The 18,751-nt window shown below is 35.2% G+C and overlaps 1 protein-coding gene across 6 annotated transcripts in view; it reads left to right on the top strand.

Moving 5' to 3' along the window:
- RPS6KA3 (ribosomal protein S6 kinase A3) overlaps positions 1-18,751 on the top strand; it is a 108,329-nt gene that overhangs the window by 45,246 nt on the left and 44,332 nt on the right. For 5 of the 6 annotated variants that reach the window (XM_082375628.1, XM_082375624.1, XM_082375625.1 and 2 more), the window contains 2 exons: positions 9,479-9,595; positions 14,914-14,995. In XM_082375628.1, the coding sequence (XP_082231754.1) occupies positions 9,479-9,595; positions 14,914-14,995 (199 nt within the window). Of the gene's footprint in view, positions 1-747; positions 1,153-9,478; positions 9,596-14,913; positions 14,996-18,751 lie in introns of those variants that run through there. The other variant, XM_082375627.1, reaches the window with a different exon arrangement.

Genomic DNA, 18,751 nt, shown 5'->3' with positions numbered 1-18,751 from the left:
TTTTGAAAATTCAGTGATTTTATTAAATTCGTATAGGGTATGTAGATTAACATTTGAGGTTTTTATTGGTTCCACATAGATTGTGTACGTTAAATAAAGTATTTTCCCACAGCTCTCGATGCTTCTGTCCTTTGGTTTTGTTTAAATGCCGCTATCTCAGTGATCATGTTCTGAATATTGGCATACTTTCAAAAATATTTCCCAAAGCAAAAATACCGTAGAATAACTTCTGGAAGCTATTAGAGGATGAAATGGAGTAAGGGATTGTCTGGTAGCTTGACCCCTCCTTCTTTTCCAGGTTGACTTCTTCAGTAAATGTTCCTTTTGCTCACTAACAGCCCAGGGAGTGGACTTTTTTTAATTTAGATTTTATCAGCTAGGAATGTGAGTTTTAACTGTGGGCTTTGACGTCTTTAACCTGGTTGATAATTGATGTTCATAACCAATGTGAATTTAAATGTAATTCACTTTCATTGAAGACAGGAAGAATTTGTCCTTACATCACAATCAAAAAGCTTCTTGCATGTGGTCATTTTCTTCCCGTAGTTTGGAAACTCTTCCTCATTGACAGGGAACACCCATGACATGTCTATATATAACCTTAAAATAGTCTTGAAACTGCCCTTTGGAGTGTGTGTATAAACATTACGAAGGGTAAAATTTCACATGTGAATTGATGACTTGTTATTTTAATTGTGCTGACTAGTTTCAGTTGCTTTTAAAGTGTCGTATAGTTAAGAAATACCAGCATATCTCAGGATTCTGAAATGAAATAATGTTCGTTTCACGGGTTGTGAAAATTGTCTGGATTTCTGGGAACCAGGAGTACGAACATTTCAACAGGATTTTGCTATCAGCAAATCTGTTTTGGTTTCCTGTTCTGGCCTCTCTACCTATCAGCTACATTAGTGCCCTCGCCATTACGTTTCTCCTTTCTTTTACCACAGGAAAATTGTCATGCCTCTTTCTCTAGCATTTCAGGACCCGCCTGACAGGAAATTTTCTAATTGCCGGAACAGCTGGTAGGGGAAAACTTTGCAGGGGCTTGGCCTTCCCTTTCTAACTTAAGTTTTACCGTTAGAAATTCTTTATCACCATCATGGTTTCATAGCCATGTTTAAATTTCTGTCTTTTCGTGTTCGCTCTATACAGGTAAGCTTTGTTCAACTTCTTTAAAGACTAAAATGTTTCGATTAGAGCTAAGTATAATTATACTAATTAAACAATTATTTCACTTTATATGTTCTTTTAAGAAGCTTTTCAAAATTCAAAACCAGTTCTTATAGAACATTTAAAGAATAATATTTCTATCTACTAAAAGTAAGCCAGCTATTTATATTATCTATTTCAACTCTGTGTATTTTGTAAACTTATTTTACATTGCCTTTTTAGTGCTAAAGTAATTTTTAATCTTGTTAGTGTTTGTAATTTTGTATAATAAAACAGATGACTGTAACTCTCAGTATTGAACTAGGCGTGAACAAAATTGTGAACTTACTAATATTTAGGAGATTACTATGTAATAATAATGTAAGCAACATTTTGATGAGTAGGAGAATGTGTTATTTTAAACAGTCAAGAACTTAAAAACTGATTTTTGTTGAAATTGGTTCTTTTAAACATTTGAAGTTTTTAATCAATTATATTTAGCTTTAAGCAAGTAATTTTATCTTACAGTAGGCACAGTTTTCAAAGCGTAACTTTGTTAAAATGTGCTTAGTGAATGATAATTTGCATTGTATTTAATCTAAAATCCTGCCAAAATCTACTTGATATTTTGCCATGAGAATTGTGCTATCCTGTTGCTCTTTAAAGGGAATTAAATTTGTTGATCGGGATTCCCAATTGGGAGAAAACTCAGTGCTCTTTCCAGCAGTTATTGAAAATATTAGTATGGAGAACCAGCAAAGCTGTTTTCTCAAACATAGATTCAAGAAGCTGGCCTAGGAAAAAAAAAAAAAAAAAAGAAGCTGGCCTAGAATACTCTCTTAAAGAATTTGGCTAAATGAAAAATTCTGAACGTATTATTCATTAGCAAATCAAGTAAATTGGATTTGGTCAAATTGTAATCTAGAATAAATTAAAATGTGGTTTCTCACCACAGCTTGAATAACAAGACTAATTATGTGTCACAGCCAAAATATTTTTATGTATCTTGATCATCAAAAAAAATTAACATATCTTTTTAAAATTAAAAAGTATATTATTGAACTATAATTATCTATATAGAAAGCGATGCTTTATTTACTTTACTTTTGGATTATATTTAAGAGGTAAATAAAATCTTATAATTTCATTTGTCAGGTCTTTTTTTTTTATGATAGGCCAAAAAATGGTTACATATCCATGAGTAGAAAATACTTTATTGGCTTTTACTAAGGAATATTTAAATATTTTATTTTGAGCTTCAACAATATTTTCTGACATTAAAAACAATTTAAAAAATACAAATGCCTTAAGAACACACTTCCTGACTCAAGGGAGGGGAGGAAAAAGGAAATTATGTATACAAGGCAGGGCATAATGCCAAATGTTGAATCATTCTTTAAAATCAATTAATGTCACCCAGTTTGTTTTCTTGATATTTGCATGTTACAGTATTAGGTTTTATATAACTCTGGTAAGCAGTGTCTGTTTCAGTTCCTTTTCTTTAATCCTTTTTAAAAACATTTTAAGAACAAAATTTTATTTTTTCCCTTTCAACTTGAAAAGGAAACATTGAGTTAATTTTTTCCCAGTAAGGGGTGAACCTCAAAGACCATTTAAGATGGAACCTATCGACCTTTTGTTGGTCCTGGGAAACAAATGAGGTGGCTTTCTCTGTGACTGGAGGAACAACGACAGATCCACCTGTCCATGAATTTTCTTCTGCCATTTTTCTGTGATGTCTAAAATGATACTCTTTACAAATTCCTAAAATTATAGTTGTTTTTTTGTTTTTTTTGTTTTTTAATTTTTGGCTGTGTTGGGTCTTCGTTGCTGCACGCGGGCTTTCTGTAGTTGCGGCGAGTGGGGGCTACTCTTCGTTGCGGTGTACGGGCTTCTCATTGCGGTGGCTTCTTTTGTTGCGGAGCATGGGCTCTAGGTGCGCGGGCTTCAGTAGTTGTGGCACGCGGGCTCAGTAGTTGTGGCTTGCGGGGTCTAGAGCGCAGGCTCAGTAGTTGTGGTGCATGGGCTTAGTTGCTCCGTGGCATGTGGTATCTTCCCGGAACAGGGATCGAACCCATGTCCCCTGCATTGGCAGGCGGATTCTTAACCACTGCACCACCAGGGAAGTCCCATAGATTTTTTTTTAACTGAACTGACCTTGTTTTATCTATCAGGGTCATATCTCAACAAGTATTTACCCAATAGTACATCTTTGAAACCCTAGGTAAATTCCTAGAGAGCAGGCAGATACTCTTCTGTATCGCAGTTTTGCTAATACCTAGTGCAGTACCTGGCCCATAATCTGAATTGCCTTCTAACAAAAAGGAAAGAGCCTAAGAGAATATGTCATAGATCAGAAACACTTCCATCAGGACCAGGCAGTCAGGAAGAAGCAAAAGTACAAGAGCCATATTATTATTATTATTATTATTAGGTCTCTCCCCAAAACAGCAAAGATTTTGGTCTGTTTCATTTATTGTATATCTCAGACAGCTAGAAGAGTGCCTGGCATGTATTAGGTGTTCAATAAATATATGTTTAAATGGATGAACGAATGAATTCCCATTCATAGCTTGAGAGTATTGAACACCTCTGAGTTTGGCAACTGTGAGTACCAAATGTCTGAAAGTGCTGGGAGTGTAGATGACGGATACAGGGTTGTGATGTAGACCAGCTGGCAGCCTCACAGTTTTGCCTACAGGTAGACCTTTATCTAGCAAATAAACGTAGACTTTGTAAAAATAAAAATATGGAATTTTTTATAACTTTTTAAAATACACAAAGTAAGTTTTTGTGGTAATGACTGGGCAGGTATCCATGTATCAGTTAAAGTACAGTTGTGCCAGAAAATGTAAAAATGTGAGCCTCACAGAGTAATTATAATGGATATAACTTACATCTCTGCTCTACTTCATTGATAAAATTCTTTTTCCATAAAATTACAGTTGCTTCACTGTGTACTTACAGGCAAAAACACAACTTTACAAACTATCAAACTGTAGTTCTGTGTTGTAATGTGACAGATTTATTTCAGTAACAGGTGATTTAGTGACCTAAGGTAGGTTTGTCACATGCAAATATTAATCTGTCCTTGGTTATCAATGTCTTCAGAAATTCGATATCCCTCTCTGCATCCATCTCATTGGATTCCAGGTATGAGCTAGAAGAGCACATTGTTGCTTTCCTATCTGTTGTCCAAGATTGCCCAAGCATTAGTATTATGTCCTAATTGAACCTCAAATTCATTTCTAAAATATTCATGGTCCCATAACTTGGAAAGACTGGTGACATAAAGCACAATTTGGGGATCAAGATACCAATCAAGGATATTGTGCCTATTATGCTACTGTGACTTCACATATACATAAAAGTAGATAGAAAATGGTTTGCTGATATGATTAGTAAAAATTTCAACTGGGAAGGAGCAGAAAAATGTGTTGGGGATAGTTTTTGCAAGTTTTTGCAACTTGGGCCATAGGCATTGATCTTTTCTCTCCACCTCCGAGAACATTTTTTGTATCCTCTGCATCCCAATTTAGAAAAAAGATTTTTAAAAGTCTAGTTACTGTCCTCAAGGAGGTTTGGAATGATTGCATCCATTTTGGGGAGGAAGAGGTAGGGAGTGGAGGAAGGTGCTATTTAAAAAAAGAAAGAAATATTGAGAAAAGAAGCACTTGAAGATTTATTTTAAAATAAGATTTGCCAGGATAAAAAATTCAGTATGGGGGTGGGAAAATAAAGTCAAGGACGTCTCTCAGAAAAGAGACAGAAAATAGGAGAAAAAAAGATGAAAATTAAATTCCAGACATACAATATCCAGCTAATAGAGTTGTTGCAAAAAGAGAAACCCTGAAGAGTGGCTGGAAGGAAATTATCAAAGAAATGTCAGAATTCCCCCAGAGGTAAAGAATTCACGTCTTTAGATTATAAAGGTTCACCAAGCATCTAGCATTCTGAAGGAAAGGAGACCATATTTATCTCACTTAGTGTGGAATTTAAGAAATACAAGGACAGAAAATTCTTAAAGCTTCCAGAAAGAAAAACCAGGTCACGTACCAAAAAGTGTATATCAGGCTAGCATCATCCAGCTCATCAGCAGTGCTGACTGCTAGAAGACAGTGGACGAATGGCGCCAACATTCTTGAGCAAGATTATTTTTATTCTAGAATTTGGTAGCAAGCCAAATTATACAAATGTGAAGACAAAATAGAGACATTTTCAGATGTGCAAGATCCAGAAAGTTTTCTTCCACATCACCTTTCTTAGGAAGTTACAAGGGAGTAGTCTAAGAAAGAGAGAGACATGGGAAACTGAAAATAGTGGATTCAACCAGGAAAGCACTGAAGATATATCCCGAGATAATATCTACGCAGCAAGGCCTAGAGAACAACCCATCCTAATGGGAGGGTAAGAGAGAGCTCTCAGAAGAATGGAAAGTATGGTAAAAATCTAAGATTTAAAGTCCCCTTGGATTGTCCCAGAAGTCACTGTTAGGGGCCCATATGAAAGGAAATTTAATATACTTCCTAGCCTGCGTTTGAGCAATATATTGTCATGAAAATGCTGCTGCTTATATAGGCTTTCAGCTTTTAGAATCAAGCTGTAGGAAGAGCATGAAGGATTTGGTTGTGGTTACAGGAGAGAATGTTAATTTTCTTAATATTAATAACCTTAAATATTAATAAAAATAAGCTATTAGCAGGTGGGGGGAAGTTTGAGGGAAAGAATGTATGGGCACTATTACCCTCCTTTTACAAAGTGAAGAGTTAGGATTCTGTCTAAAACTTATAGAAAAAACAAGAGGTTTCTGTGAAATTAATATAATTATCAAACAGTGGGGAGGAAGGTGATGGATGGAAGGGGCATAATATAAGTAAGTCCCTCATCTTATTTTTAAATCAATAGGTATTGTCTTAAAGTTAATAAACTAAGAAATGATCAAAGTAAGTGCAGAAAGAATTAAATTTTTTTTAAAGCTTAGGTATGGGGGTGAGGAGAGACTTGCTTTTCACCATAAGCTATTCTACCACTATTTGATTTGTTACCCATGTGCATGTATTACTTTGATTTTAAAAACAAAAAATTTAGGGAACAGGAAATAACCCAAGTTGACAGAAGGCTATGTGTAAGGGAATGTTGGGAAATAATACCAGAAAAGCAGGTTGAGGCCATATTGTAGAAGGCCTCCAATGCCAAGGTAAAGCAGTGCATTTAATTTGGAAAAACTTGGAGGAGTTTTTGAGCAGTCTGGTCATGTAACTGGAGCTGTCTACTTTCAGAAAATGAATTTGTCAGGAGGATGGATTGGAGTGGCGGTGGCAGAAAGGGGCATTAGGAGTGACCAAGCTAGTTTCAGTTTCCTACAGGAAAGGTAATGAAGGATTACAGCAGGACGATGTTACTGGAAATAGAATGAAAGGTATTCCCAGCACCATGCTTGATACATAATAGGTGCTTAAGTGTGTTTATTGAATGAAGGGATCAAAGGGAGACTCTACATTTTTTAGTAATTTTTTGACATGAAAGGAAGGATAGTCATCAAAGATGAAATCTTTCTTGAATAGTAACTGCTGTTTATTTTGAGATCCATGGCCTGATTGTAGCTCACACTGTGAGAGTAAGGCTTGATGCTGTATGCCTGTGACAAAATGCAGAACGGTTATAATTCAGTAGTCCTTCCTTGCCTGTGTTGCATCTTTATTTGTGACAGACAATTGTAGTAGGTATTTGCTATGAAATATAAGATGAAATAATGTTGCAGCCTAATAAATTACATCCCACTTAACCCAAGAAAGAAAAGTGGTAAAATATATAGAACATTACAGGGTATAGTTCTTCACAGCGTCATGATATAAGGGCATAAATAGCCGTTAGATTTCAGTTAGGCTCTTGAACAGTTCGTTTTTTCCCACAGGAGGCACACTGGCACATGCTGGAATCCAACCCATGAACTTAGCCTCATGAGTTCAAGTCTGTTATCCATTAGTCTTCACAGTTTGATGAGACAGCACTTTAGGGTACAGAAAAGAAAGAGGAGAACTTCTTTATAGTTTCATTTCCATGTATAATATATATAATTTAGTAATACAAAAAGTATATAATTTATAAGTATATAATTTATAAGTATATATATAATTTAGTAATACAAAAAGTATATATAAGCCAATAAGTATACAAATATTGGGTATATGCTATCTTTTTAAAATTAATAATGGTGTACTACCAAAAGTTCAGAGACCACTTCACTAATCAGTTTAGCTAACTGACCTAAGAGATACAGACCAGTTACAAAGACCAGGGGAATAAGTCTGTATGTTCCTGTCATTGATCTTGGATGGGGAACCACCAAGAGCCTGTGACAGTCTCAATGTGGTGTAAAGCTAAGATCCTTGTTTTAGAAGTTGTTAGAAGTCAGAAAACCTGGAATTGGACCCTAAATCTGCCAGCTACTAGCTTGTGATCTTTACTTGATCTCTTTAAACTTCAGACTGTAGAATATTCAGACTATTTTACCTTTAAAATTTCTAATGGTGAATGGGGGAGTCTGTAGAGAGTTCTGAAATGTTTTTGCTTGCTTTGGGGTATACGCTGTGTTATCATCAGCCCTCTCTAATACTGATATGTAGTCAAAAGATTTGCATGAAGCATTAATAGAAAAGGTGAAAAAACACCTAACCCGGGCTTGATACATGTTAGGTGTTTAATAAATATTTGCTGGATTTTAATCTAAATCTTTCTTACTTAATCAATCCCACATATACATTGTTCTTTGAAAGTTTTTTATTTTATTTTTTTTTAAAGAATTTGATAATTTGCTTCCTTTCTTTCCTAATGCGCCTAGGAACAGCTATCACTCTCAAGCCCTTGTACACATTGGTCTCATTTGGAGAGAAGGGGTGCCCAGGAAGGAGTGAGCTAATGTTTGATTCTACCCTAATGCCTATTGCACAGGATCGTTGTGAGAATTAAATGAGATAATACATATGGAATTACAAAATAAAAGACTAAACCATATTAGGGGATTGTTTTATTATTGTTGCCAGAGTTCCAAGAAAGTCCAAAATGATTAAGCTGCCTTAGTAGTAGAACATTCTACCAACTACAGCTTCTGTCTTACAGAGTAAATTGGTGGGCCTGGATTTCTTTTTTGTCCTCTTATAGGAGCTTTTTTTCCTTTTACTACTCATTTTCAAAAGCTACCACATTAGGATATCCTTGGTATATCTTTTTGAGAATTCTTTGTAATTCCTTATATTGCCAGCCTTCTGTGAGTGTCTCAGAGAATGTTGAGTTCAGCATTTATATGGAATACAATGGTAATAAAAATAATGAATTATTTATGTTTGTATAACACATTTAGATTCTACTAATAGTACGTATGCACTAGAAAAAACATTATAGGCAAAAAAAGAAGATAGTCTTTGACAGGCTTGTGTTTCTTGTTTTGTTGGGTTTTGTTTTATTGTTGTAGTTTTGGGCTGATAAAGTACATGTCTTGATTATTGAATAAATAAGGTGTACTTAATCTGCTGATCTCAGGGTAATTAAGTAATTGAAATTCTATGTATACTTACATGTATTTTCAACCTTTCTCTTCTGACACCTTCTCTCAGGTATAGTAAAGCATCCACCTTCTTTAAGTATCCTTCTCTTAACTCTAAGACCTTCTACTGTTCCATCATGCTGAACATTTTTTTTCTGTCTAATCCTCCATCCAAATGTTAAATCTTTTTTGATTTTGTGTTTTAGAGTTATTCCTTTCTCCCATCTCAGATCTCAGGTAGTCCTAGAAACAGAAAGTAACTTAGATATTTCAAACACAGTAAACTTCAGCAGGCTAATTCAAACGGCCTTGCTGAGGATAGAAATCTCCATGTTGACCCTGGAATATTTTTCAACCCCTCTCCCCAGTAATCAGGTTTTGTTGTGTATAGTGTTGGTTCTACCTAATACAATCACATATCAGAGCACACCATATTACTCTGATCTGTTTTCAGACTTCTTTGCACCCTCTGCCCTCACCCCATGAAACTAATCATTCTGATTATCTCCAGTAGGAAGAGTGAAAACTTGAAAATATTCAGAACTAATGTTATGTAGATGTTAAACTGGCCTATGTGGTTGGCTGGTATTATTCTTTCTCTGACATTTAACTTGAAAGTATATTTGCTTGGCATGTGTTCTCTTTTTACTTGGTGGGTCAGTAAAGGTGGTTAGTGTATGTTAATTTGAGGATTTCTAATATGATACAATAAATTTACATTGTTTGATTTATAGCCAGAGGAAGTAGCTCTAACTCTGTTTTATCCCCTTACATTTGCATCAACAGGAAGAAGGCAGTATCAAAGAAATTGCAATCACACATCATGTAAAGGAAGGACATGAAAAGGCAGATCCTTCCCAATTTGAACTTTTAAAAGTATTAGGGCAGGGATCATTTGGAAAGGTAAGTCATGAATATGTGCTTTTTAAAAAGTTGCTTTTTGGAATTCATGTATATTTCATACAAATGGGGAACAGAAATATTTTATGAAATACTACTGATGTTCCTACAATGCGGTATTTCCTGTGTTTTTACAATTCTCACTATCAGTAAGTGTGACAAAGTGAATAAAGTCATTCAGAAGTACAATGGGAACTTTCATAACTTGGCAGTGTTCACTACATATTCATTTTATCTTCAAGACTATATGACCTCCCTGATTGCACTTCTTGAATGATTAAAAAATCACAAAATGTTCCCATGATACACTGGCCTCTTTTTGAGTCTTCATGTAGAATCGGAAGGTGATCTTACAGTACATTATAACAGTGCATCTCAATCTTTCCTCCAGAGTACCCCTAATACCAGCAGAAAGCGAATAGGTCCTCCCAAGGAAATAGGGTGGGGGGTTACCACTACACGTACGAAATTTGGGGGACTTATAGCTTGTCTTTAAAATGAACTCAAAGGCTGCATTCTGTTCAATGATATCTGTGTCTGTTTTTAATATCCAAAAATATTTCTCAACTATTTCCCAAGTCCACCAACTAAAATTGCAACATCTTTATCATTTTTCAAGTATTCCTTGTCCCCCTGCTGCATACCTCAGGAGCGCTTCCTGTACTCCATTTTGAGAAGTACAGCATTATAATCACTACTACTTGATCTATCTAGTCCATTTCTCAGCAAGAGGAACGTTCTGAGATTGCATTCAGCTTTCACAGTGCAGTGCTTCCCTGCCACCTCTCTGTGAGGAAGCATTTGAAGATATGCTTTGCAAGCTTCAAAACAACACCAGTTTTGCTCTCTTGTATATTTTAATGGGATTATTTAGCAATTCTTGGCTAACATAGGTAATCTGTTACAGCTGTTAACCTCTTTCAAGCCCAAAGTGATATTTTTAATCCAGATATAGATTAAGTAGCCAAAAGAAGATAATGGTTGCAAGTTTGAGCTCTAGGTCAGCCAGACGTGGATTCTAGTTTTGTTTTTTCTTCCTACTTAGTTGCTATGAGCACTTGAGCAAGTTACTTAACCTCTTGGGGCCCCATTTTCCTCTTCTAGGCAGTCATTAGGTATTGAAGTTCTCAAGGTTCCATTCTAGGCTCCCTTCTCACTCTATACTCCCTACTAATTAATTTCTTTATGCCCACTATCTTAATAAAACCCACATACAGCTGATGTAACAGATTTATATCTCCAATCTAGATTGTGGCTCTAAGCTCTGAACTGTATGTACAGCTACTTATTTTTTTCTCTTTGCATGCCCCAAAGTCAGTTTAAACTCAACGTATCTAAGACCAAACTCATGATTTTCCCCTAACCCCCAAACCTCTATTTCATTTTTCTCTATCACTATGAATGACTTCTGGTTAAGCAAGCCAGAAACTTGAGAGGCATTCTTGACATATCCTTCTAGTCCCCGCCCTTCGCTCTCCCCCCACCCCCACCAATCTGATCCATTCACAAGTTCTCTTGATTTAGTGAAGATTTCTCAAATCATGCCTGTTCTCTCCTTCTCCCTGCCACTTCTCCAGTCTGTGCCACCACCATTTCTCCCTGGCCTATTGAAGGAGGCTCCTACCTTGGGCTTCCCAAATTTATTCTTGCCTCAAGCCATTATTTATCAATACATGACAGCCAACAAGAGCTAGTCTTATACTCCATCCGCTTAACCCTTTAGAGGCCTCCCTTTGCTTTTAGGAGAAAGACAAATCCTTAAGATGGCTGAGGAGCCCCTCAGTCTGCCCCCTAGCTACCTCATCAACATCACTTTATATACTTTTCACTGCCTGTGTTCTGGCCACATTGGCCTTCTTTTTTAATTCGTAAGCAAAAGCCTTTTGCACATGCTGTTCCCTCTGCCTGAAAAACACTGCCCCACCCCCATCCCTTCCTCCTCTGGTTGGCTCCTCTCAAGCTTAAGATCTCAAAGAAGTCTTCCCAGCCATCCTGACCTAGGTCATATTCGTCTATTTTTACCCTCTCAGAAATTACATACCTCATCTTCACAGCACTAACCACAATTGCAGTTTTTTGTTTGTGTAATTATTTGTTTATTGGCTATCTCCCCCACTAGACTGTATGTTCCATGAGTGTAGGGGCCATGTATGCCTTGAACCATGTCTCAGTATGGAACCAATAGCACGGTACCTAACATATAGTTCTGGAAAGAATTAATGAGTAAATAATAGTCCTGCCCTCATAGGGTAGTAGTAAGAATTAAATGATATAAGGCCAAGCACATAATATCTGCTATGAGATTGTATTATCATGCAATTTATTATGGATAAATCAAAATAGATGGATTTATTTCTACACATTATATTTTCAGGGAACATAATATTGAAGTTTCCAGGAGTTAGCATGCTTCTCCCTTTATTTCTTTAAAAGTAACTTAAATACCTTACTATAAATAGCAAACGTTAAAAATAGGGCGTCTCCTTTCTTACTCATCCTCAGAAGCCAGTCTCAGCCAAGGAAACAGGGATGACCTGTCACAGCCTAGAATAGCTTCATGGGGGATTCGAAAAGTCAGAAATGCTGGTGGGGGAAGATCTGATGGCATCTGGGACTGCTGCTGCTCCTGCTGCACATGACTGGTGACCAGCCAGAGGCAACAGATTGAGTGCCCTGAGCAGAAGCACAGAACTGGGTGGCTGGCCCGATTCTTATCCCAATACCTCCACTGTGACACTAAGTTAATTATTTAACATCTCAAAGCCCTAGCTATAAAATAGGCATTGCTTAGTAGGCCTGCCTCCCAAAATTATCATGATGATGCGTTACAAATGCTTGTGAAGGTCCTTTGCAAAAACTAAGATGTGCTGAAAAGTATCAAGAGGGTGCTTTCAAAGTAGGGTGAAGAAAGTTTGAACCCATGAGGAGAATTTTTCTTGTAGAATAGTGCGAAGAAGCTTGATTAGGGAATCTTAAGAATGAATAATAAATATCAGATAAATCCTAATTATCCCCACCTAGTTAGAATTTATTTCAGTTCAAAAATATTCATAATCTCTGATTGCCTTTAATTTTTAAACATCATTCCATCTTAGGAACAACCCTGATTGAGAATACACTTTTCGCTCCCTAGGTTGGCTCACTGCTAACTGGCTAAAAGGAAGTTTCACCGTGGGCCACGGTGAAGGGGGACAATGGGGGTGATTTAGGGAGAGAAACACACCCTGCATCAGGGTTTCTGTGCACATTGTGGCACTTTTCACTGGACTTGAGGTCATTGACCATTGTCTTTGGCACAATTTCTCGAAGTAAGGAACTCTGCCTTGCCCTAGAATCAGTTGAATGAATCATTTTTTTATTTTGTGCTAATAGCCTAGTGTGCTAGTGCAGGTAATAGAGAGCTGACCCTAGAGTTAATTCTTGATTGTAATAGAGTCTCTTCTTACCATCTGTGGCAGCTCAATAGCACTGCTAGGAAAGAATGGGTAGGACAAAAAAAGTTGAAATTCAGGTCCATTTAGCAAGTCTGTGTAAAGGTTTGCTGGAAAAGATCATGAAACTAATGGTCAAAATGAGTAGAGGGGATTTATTGATAGTTTTGTATTGTATTAGACAAGTTATAGCATGACCGTGAGTTATTTAGAGCAGACTTTATTCATTTTGCATAAATCCCACACTATATTTTGAAAAGAGCCAAAAATATTTGGAAAATCAAGATACTCAGTAACATACCTGGGGATTGCTTGCTTTTTTTTTTTTTTTTTTTTTTTGCCACACCACACGGCCTGCGGGATCTTAGTTCCCCAACCAGGGATCGAACCCACACCCCTCCTGCAGTGGAAGTGCAGCAGCGTCCTACCACTGGAACGCCAGGGAATTCCCCTGGGAATTGTATTCTTAATATTTAGGTATATGTGTATATTTGATTTTTGAAAGATGGGGAGGCAGGGTTCTGACTTAATTTACATTAAATAGTTGTGAGTAAACTTCTTCAGTATATGTGTTTTAAATTGTTTTGCCCAAATCAAAACTACAATGAGGTATCACCTCTCACCAGTCAGAATGGCCATCATTAAAAAGCCTACAAATAACAAATGCTGGAGAGGGTGTGGAGAAAAGGGAACCCTCCTGCAGTATTAGTGGGAATGTAAATTGGTGTAGCCACTATGGAAAACAGTATGGAGGTTCCTTAAAAAACTAAAAATAGAGTTGCCATATGATCCAGCAATCTCACCCCTGGGCATATATCTGGAGAAAACTCTAATTCGAAAAGATGCGTGCACCCCAGTGTTCATAGCACTATTTACAATAGCCAAGACATGGAAGCAACCTAAATGTCCATTAAGAGATGAATGGATAAAGAAGGTGTGGTGCATATATACAATGGAATACTACTCAGCCATAAAAAAGAATAAAATAACGCCATTTGCAGCAACATGGATGGACCTAGAGATTGTCACACTGAGTGAAGTCAGAAAGACAAAGACAAATACCTTATGATATCACTTGTATGTGTAATCTAAAATATGACACAAATCAACATATCTACAAAACAAAAACAGACTCACAGATATAGAGAACAGACTTGTGGTTACGAAAGGGGAAAGAGGATGAAGGAGGGATAGATTAGGAGTTTGGGATTAGCAGATACAAACTGCTGTATATAAAATAGATAAACAACAAGGTCCTACTGTATAGGGAACTATATTCAAAATCCTGTAATAAACCATAATGAAAAAGAATATATATATATTTATATATATAACTGAATCACTTTGCTGTACACCAGAAACTAACACAACATTGTAAATCATCTATACTTCAATTAAAAATTAAAAATAAATTGTTCTGCCCAGCAATGAGAAATTGTGGAGTTTTCATACATAGAAAAGACTACTCGTCAACAGAATTGAATCAACAGAAAATTGTGGTCAAGGGGAACTTCTGTATAACAATTTTTATGGAATCACAATTTTTGTTTTGTTAGAAGCAGAGCAATCACCACCTGTGTTATACTTTAAACATGTTAGACTTTTCTCTAATTGCTTCATGATTTAAAGATTTTTGTTTCTGTCTTACATGTTACATGGTCTTTGGGAATTGGCAAACAACAACAAAAAATGTATTCACTTATATTGACACCCAAAGTAATAACCAGTGTTTACAACTCACTGTATTTATAATTGGTAATATTTTAAGGAAAATAGTTAATGTATCAGAATCTTTCTAATAATAAGCTATATTACAGGAGGGGGTCTTATTTTAGCAATAGTTTAGTTTCTGATACTTTGTAAGACTTATTTTCTCTCATTTAAATACAGGTTTTCTTAGTCAAAAAAATCTCAGGCTCTGATGCTAGACAGCTTTACGCCATGAAAGTATTGAAGAAGGCCACATTGAAAGGTAAGTGCTACTGTTATTTGTAGTGTTCGCGTAGTATGAACAAACTGAAAAATCTGAATAGGTCTCATGTGACTCCTAGGCCAGTCACTTAAATTCAGAATCTGTTCCCGTTACTGTCTTTAAATTTAGACTTTCTTTTAGTGGATTTTTCCTACGAGGCTAGGAATCATATGACTAGTGAGAATGGGAGTTGCCATGCCTTAAAAGAAGTATTATAAATTCTTCTTGGGCTTTAGGCAAGTAGAAGTTTAGAATTTTAAAACTAGGTTTGATGCATCTTCCAGTTCATATTATTATTTTAATGTTTTGAAAACTTACTGATTTATGATGCAAAATAGCTTTTATTCTAAGGACTTTATCATTTTGACTTCTGGTCTCCAAATAAGTTTTTATTCTAAGCCTCTGATTTTGAAAAATCTAATGTCAGATTTGGCTCTTATAGGTAAACAGTCACTTAGAAAAAATTGTACATAGATTTTTAAATACTTAGATCTTCCTTTTTTAAAGTAGTATCAGTTATTTTACCACATAACCTCTAATTATTTTGTGTGTTGATTCCTGACATCTCTTTTTTTCCTCTTCAACTTACCTGTATTTTCTAAAGGTTTTAAAATATTCTGGAAGGAATATCTGTGATGATCACTTATTATTTCTGATGTTATTTTTCCCAATTAGTAACTCGTACTGGATATTATCATCGTTTCAAGAAATTTCACCTCCCTCTATAAACACCATCCTTTGCTTCTGTTCTCTTGCTCCCTTCCTGAATGTATTTTCTTTCCTATCCAGTCTCCACCCCCTGGCATACTACTTACTTGATTCTTGCTAGGGCCAGGAAATTAAATTATATCCTCAGTGCCCTACTCTACATCACTACTTTTATAATTTTATACTCATGAATTCCATGTTATAAAGCTGCATAGATGGAACTTATTTAAGAGAGTTCATTTACAAAAGCAACAAAAGTAGTTTTTTTCATGTATATAACAGGATTTGTGTTGTGCATAGTATATGTAAAGGAAACTATGAACTCTGAGAAACCTAAAAGATATTGGGAAAGGAAATACATGCCCAGTTCCTTTTAGAGAAGGTTGTTAAGACTCTTAGTATTCCTCTAGTCATCCAGTTAGCTCCATATCCTCAAGATTCCTGTTGCATTTTCCTTGAAATATTGAAAATTTCACTTGAAAACATATGCCTCAAAGAGTATTCTAAAAAAGAAGAATGAGAAAGGAACAAGTTTTATCAGGTTTAAGGCTTATTAAAAGCAGTAATAATTCATTGTGTTTTGGGGGAAAATAATACAGGCATATAAACCAGTGGAACAAAACAGTACAAAAGTATTATATATTAAAGTTTCATGTATTTGTTACAAAAATATTGAGTAAGTGCTGTGCTGTATGACAAAGCAGGTGTCTAGAACAATGGGAAATTAAATACTGATTTTATAAATTTTGTTTGAAATACTCATGAACAACCTGCAAAAAAACTAGAGTCTTCTCTTAAACCATATACCATAATAAACAATCTAACTGAATTTTACAACTTAACACATCCTAGGAAACTTGTGAAGAGATATTGAGCAAAGCACAAATTACAAACAAATTGACAGTACAAAAAATTTTGGCCTTTTATACAATGAAAAATAGTATAAATAGGAAATCAGGAAATTATTTGCCTCAAATATTACAAAATATTAATATATAAGGAATTTATTAAAAGGCTCCTACTGGCCAAATCTAGGACAGTTTAAACATTGCAATAAATAATGACAGTGATCGATTACAACCCACTGAATAAAGAATCCATGAGTTAATCCATAAATTAATGGAGAACAAGGGAAAGCTCTTCCTTACAATGGAATTCCAACTAATAACTGTAAAAGGAATGATTGAGTTAGGAGTTCCTAAGAAATAACTTTACAACCTCCACCTAAAGGGTTTTAGAATACATTTTATGCAAGGGGATAAAATAAATAACATTTGGGAAAATGTTCCAGTTTTCTGATAAATGCATATAAAATAATGAGTTATTTCATATAATGGCAACATAAGTTAGAAAGCGGTTTTGCAATAAGTACAATGAGCCATTATTGCTGCTAAAGGAACCTAAGGAAATAATCTCGAAGAAGGATTTTGTGCACTTGAAAATTTTCATTGCAACATTATTTACAATATCGAGAATTTAGAAATCTTATAAATATTGAATGTTTAGAAAAGTATGGTATACCACTTAATAGAGTATTATTTAAATGAAATATTTCAAATATAATCACAAAAATGAATGTAATAAAAATTTGTAAGTGAACATTATAACGAATTTGGCTACCACAAGTATGTAAAATTATATAGATGTTAGCGATATAAGAGACCATAGAAAAGTGAAGCTACTTGACATATTGGAATTATAGACTGCTGGTGTGTTCTTAAATTTTATTTTTATTTTTATCAAAGTAATATGTGTATAGAGTCTTATAAAATAGCAGTGCTTTTCCTACCCTTCTCCCTATCCCAGTTCTTGACCCCCAGAGACAGTGATTTCCATCTCTTTAGCTGCTGCTTCTGCCTTTTACCTCCACATTCAGTATTTTTATATTGTAATTCTTTGATTGTTTTCATTTGGAGACATAATCTTTTGACTTCCTACCATGGAAGATTAGGATTTAGTTCTCTCACACACAGTTTCCCTTTTCATGTCCTCCTAGTAATGTTTTCATAATGCTTTATACAGATTGTTCCTGTACTGAAGTCACATATCCTTCACATCTTTGCTGTATTAGATCTCCTTTCCTAAATTCTGTACCTACCTTTTTCTCAGTTTACTTTCTAGTTTTGGTGAAACACATCTTCTAGTAGCTACTTTAGAAAGGCTGGATGGATGGTAAATTTTTTGTAACTTTACATGTCTGAAAATGCCTTTATTCTGCCCCTCACTTAATTTATAATTTGACTGGACGTAAAATTCTAGATCAGAAATAATTTTCCCTCAGATATTTGAAGGCATTGTTTCCATTGTCTTCCAGTTTCCTGTGTTGCAGTTATGAAATTTATTACTGTTATGGTTCCCAGTCCTTTGTGTATAAGCTGCTTTTCCTCCTTAGAAGTCTTTAGAATCAAGCTACTCTTTATCCCTGTTGTTCTGAAATTTGTATAATGGTATTTCTTTAGTGTGGATTTTTAAAATTCATCATACCAGATATGGGGTGGTCTCTTTCAATCTAGAAACTCATTTCTTCAGTTCTGGGGAAGTATTTTGTCATTTCTTCTCCATTTTATAACTGCTACTCTTTGGATATTTTGAACCTCCTGGGTCGTTGCTTAATTTTAATTTTTTTTCCATCCTATTTTCCATTTTTGTCTTTTTTGCCTGTTTCCTAGGAAATTTTATCATCTATCTTCCAACCCTTCTATTAACTTCTTGTTTCTACCATTATTTTTAATTTCCTAGATTTTCCTTGTTCTCTAATTATTCCATTTTTTAAAACTTTTTATTATGGAAAGTGTCAAACATCTACAGAAAGAAACAGAAAATATAGAGAAGCCCCGTATACCCTTCTTTTTCCTTCAACATTTATCAACTCATAATCAATCTTTTTTTATCTGTGTTCTCTCCCTTCCCCTCTTTTGATATTTTGAAGCAAATCCCAGATATTGTATAATTTCTTCCATAAATATTTTAGTATGTATCTCTAAAAGATAAAGACTCTTAAAAGAAATAATACAGTTCTATGATTATACCTGAAAAATTAATATACAG

The sequence above is a fragment of the Balaenoptera borealis genome, assembly GCF_965194805.1.
Source record: "Balaenoptera borealis genome assembly, chromosome: X".
Classification (NCBI taxonomy): Eukaryota; Metazoa; Chordata; class Mammalia; order Artiodactyla; family Balaenopteridae; genus Balaenoptera; species Balaenoptera borealis.
This window is presented reverse-complemented; position numbering and strand designations above follow the sequence as displayed.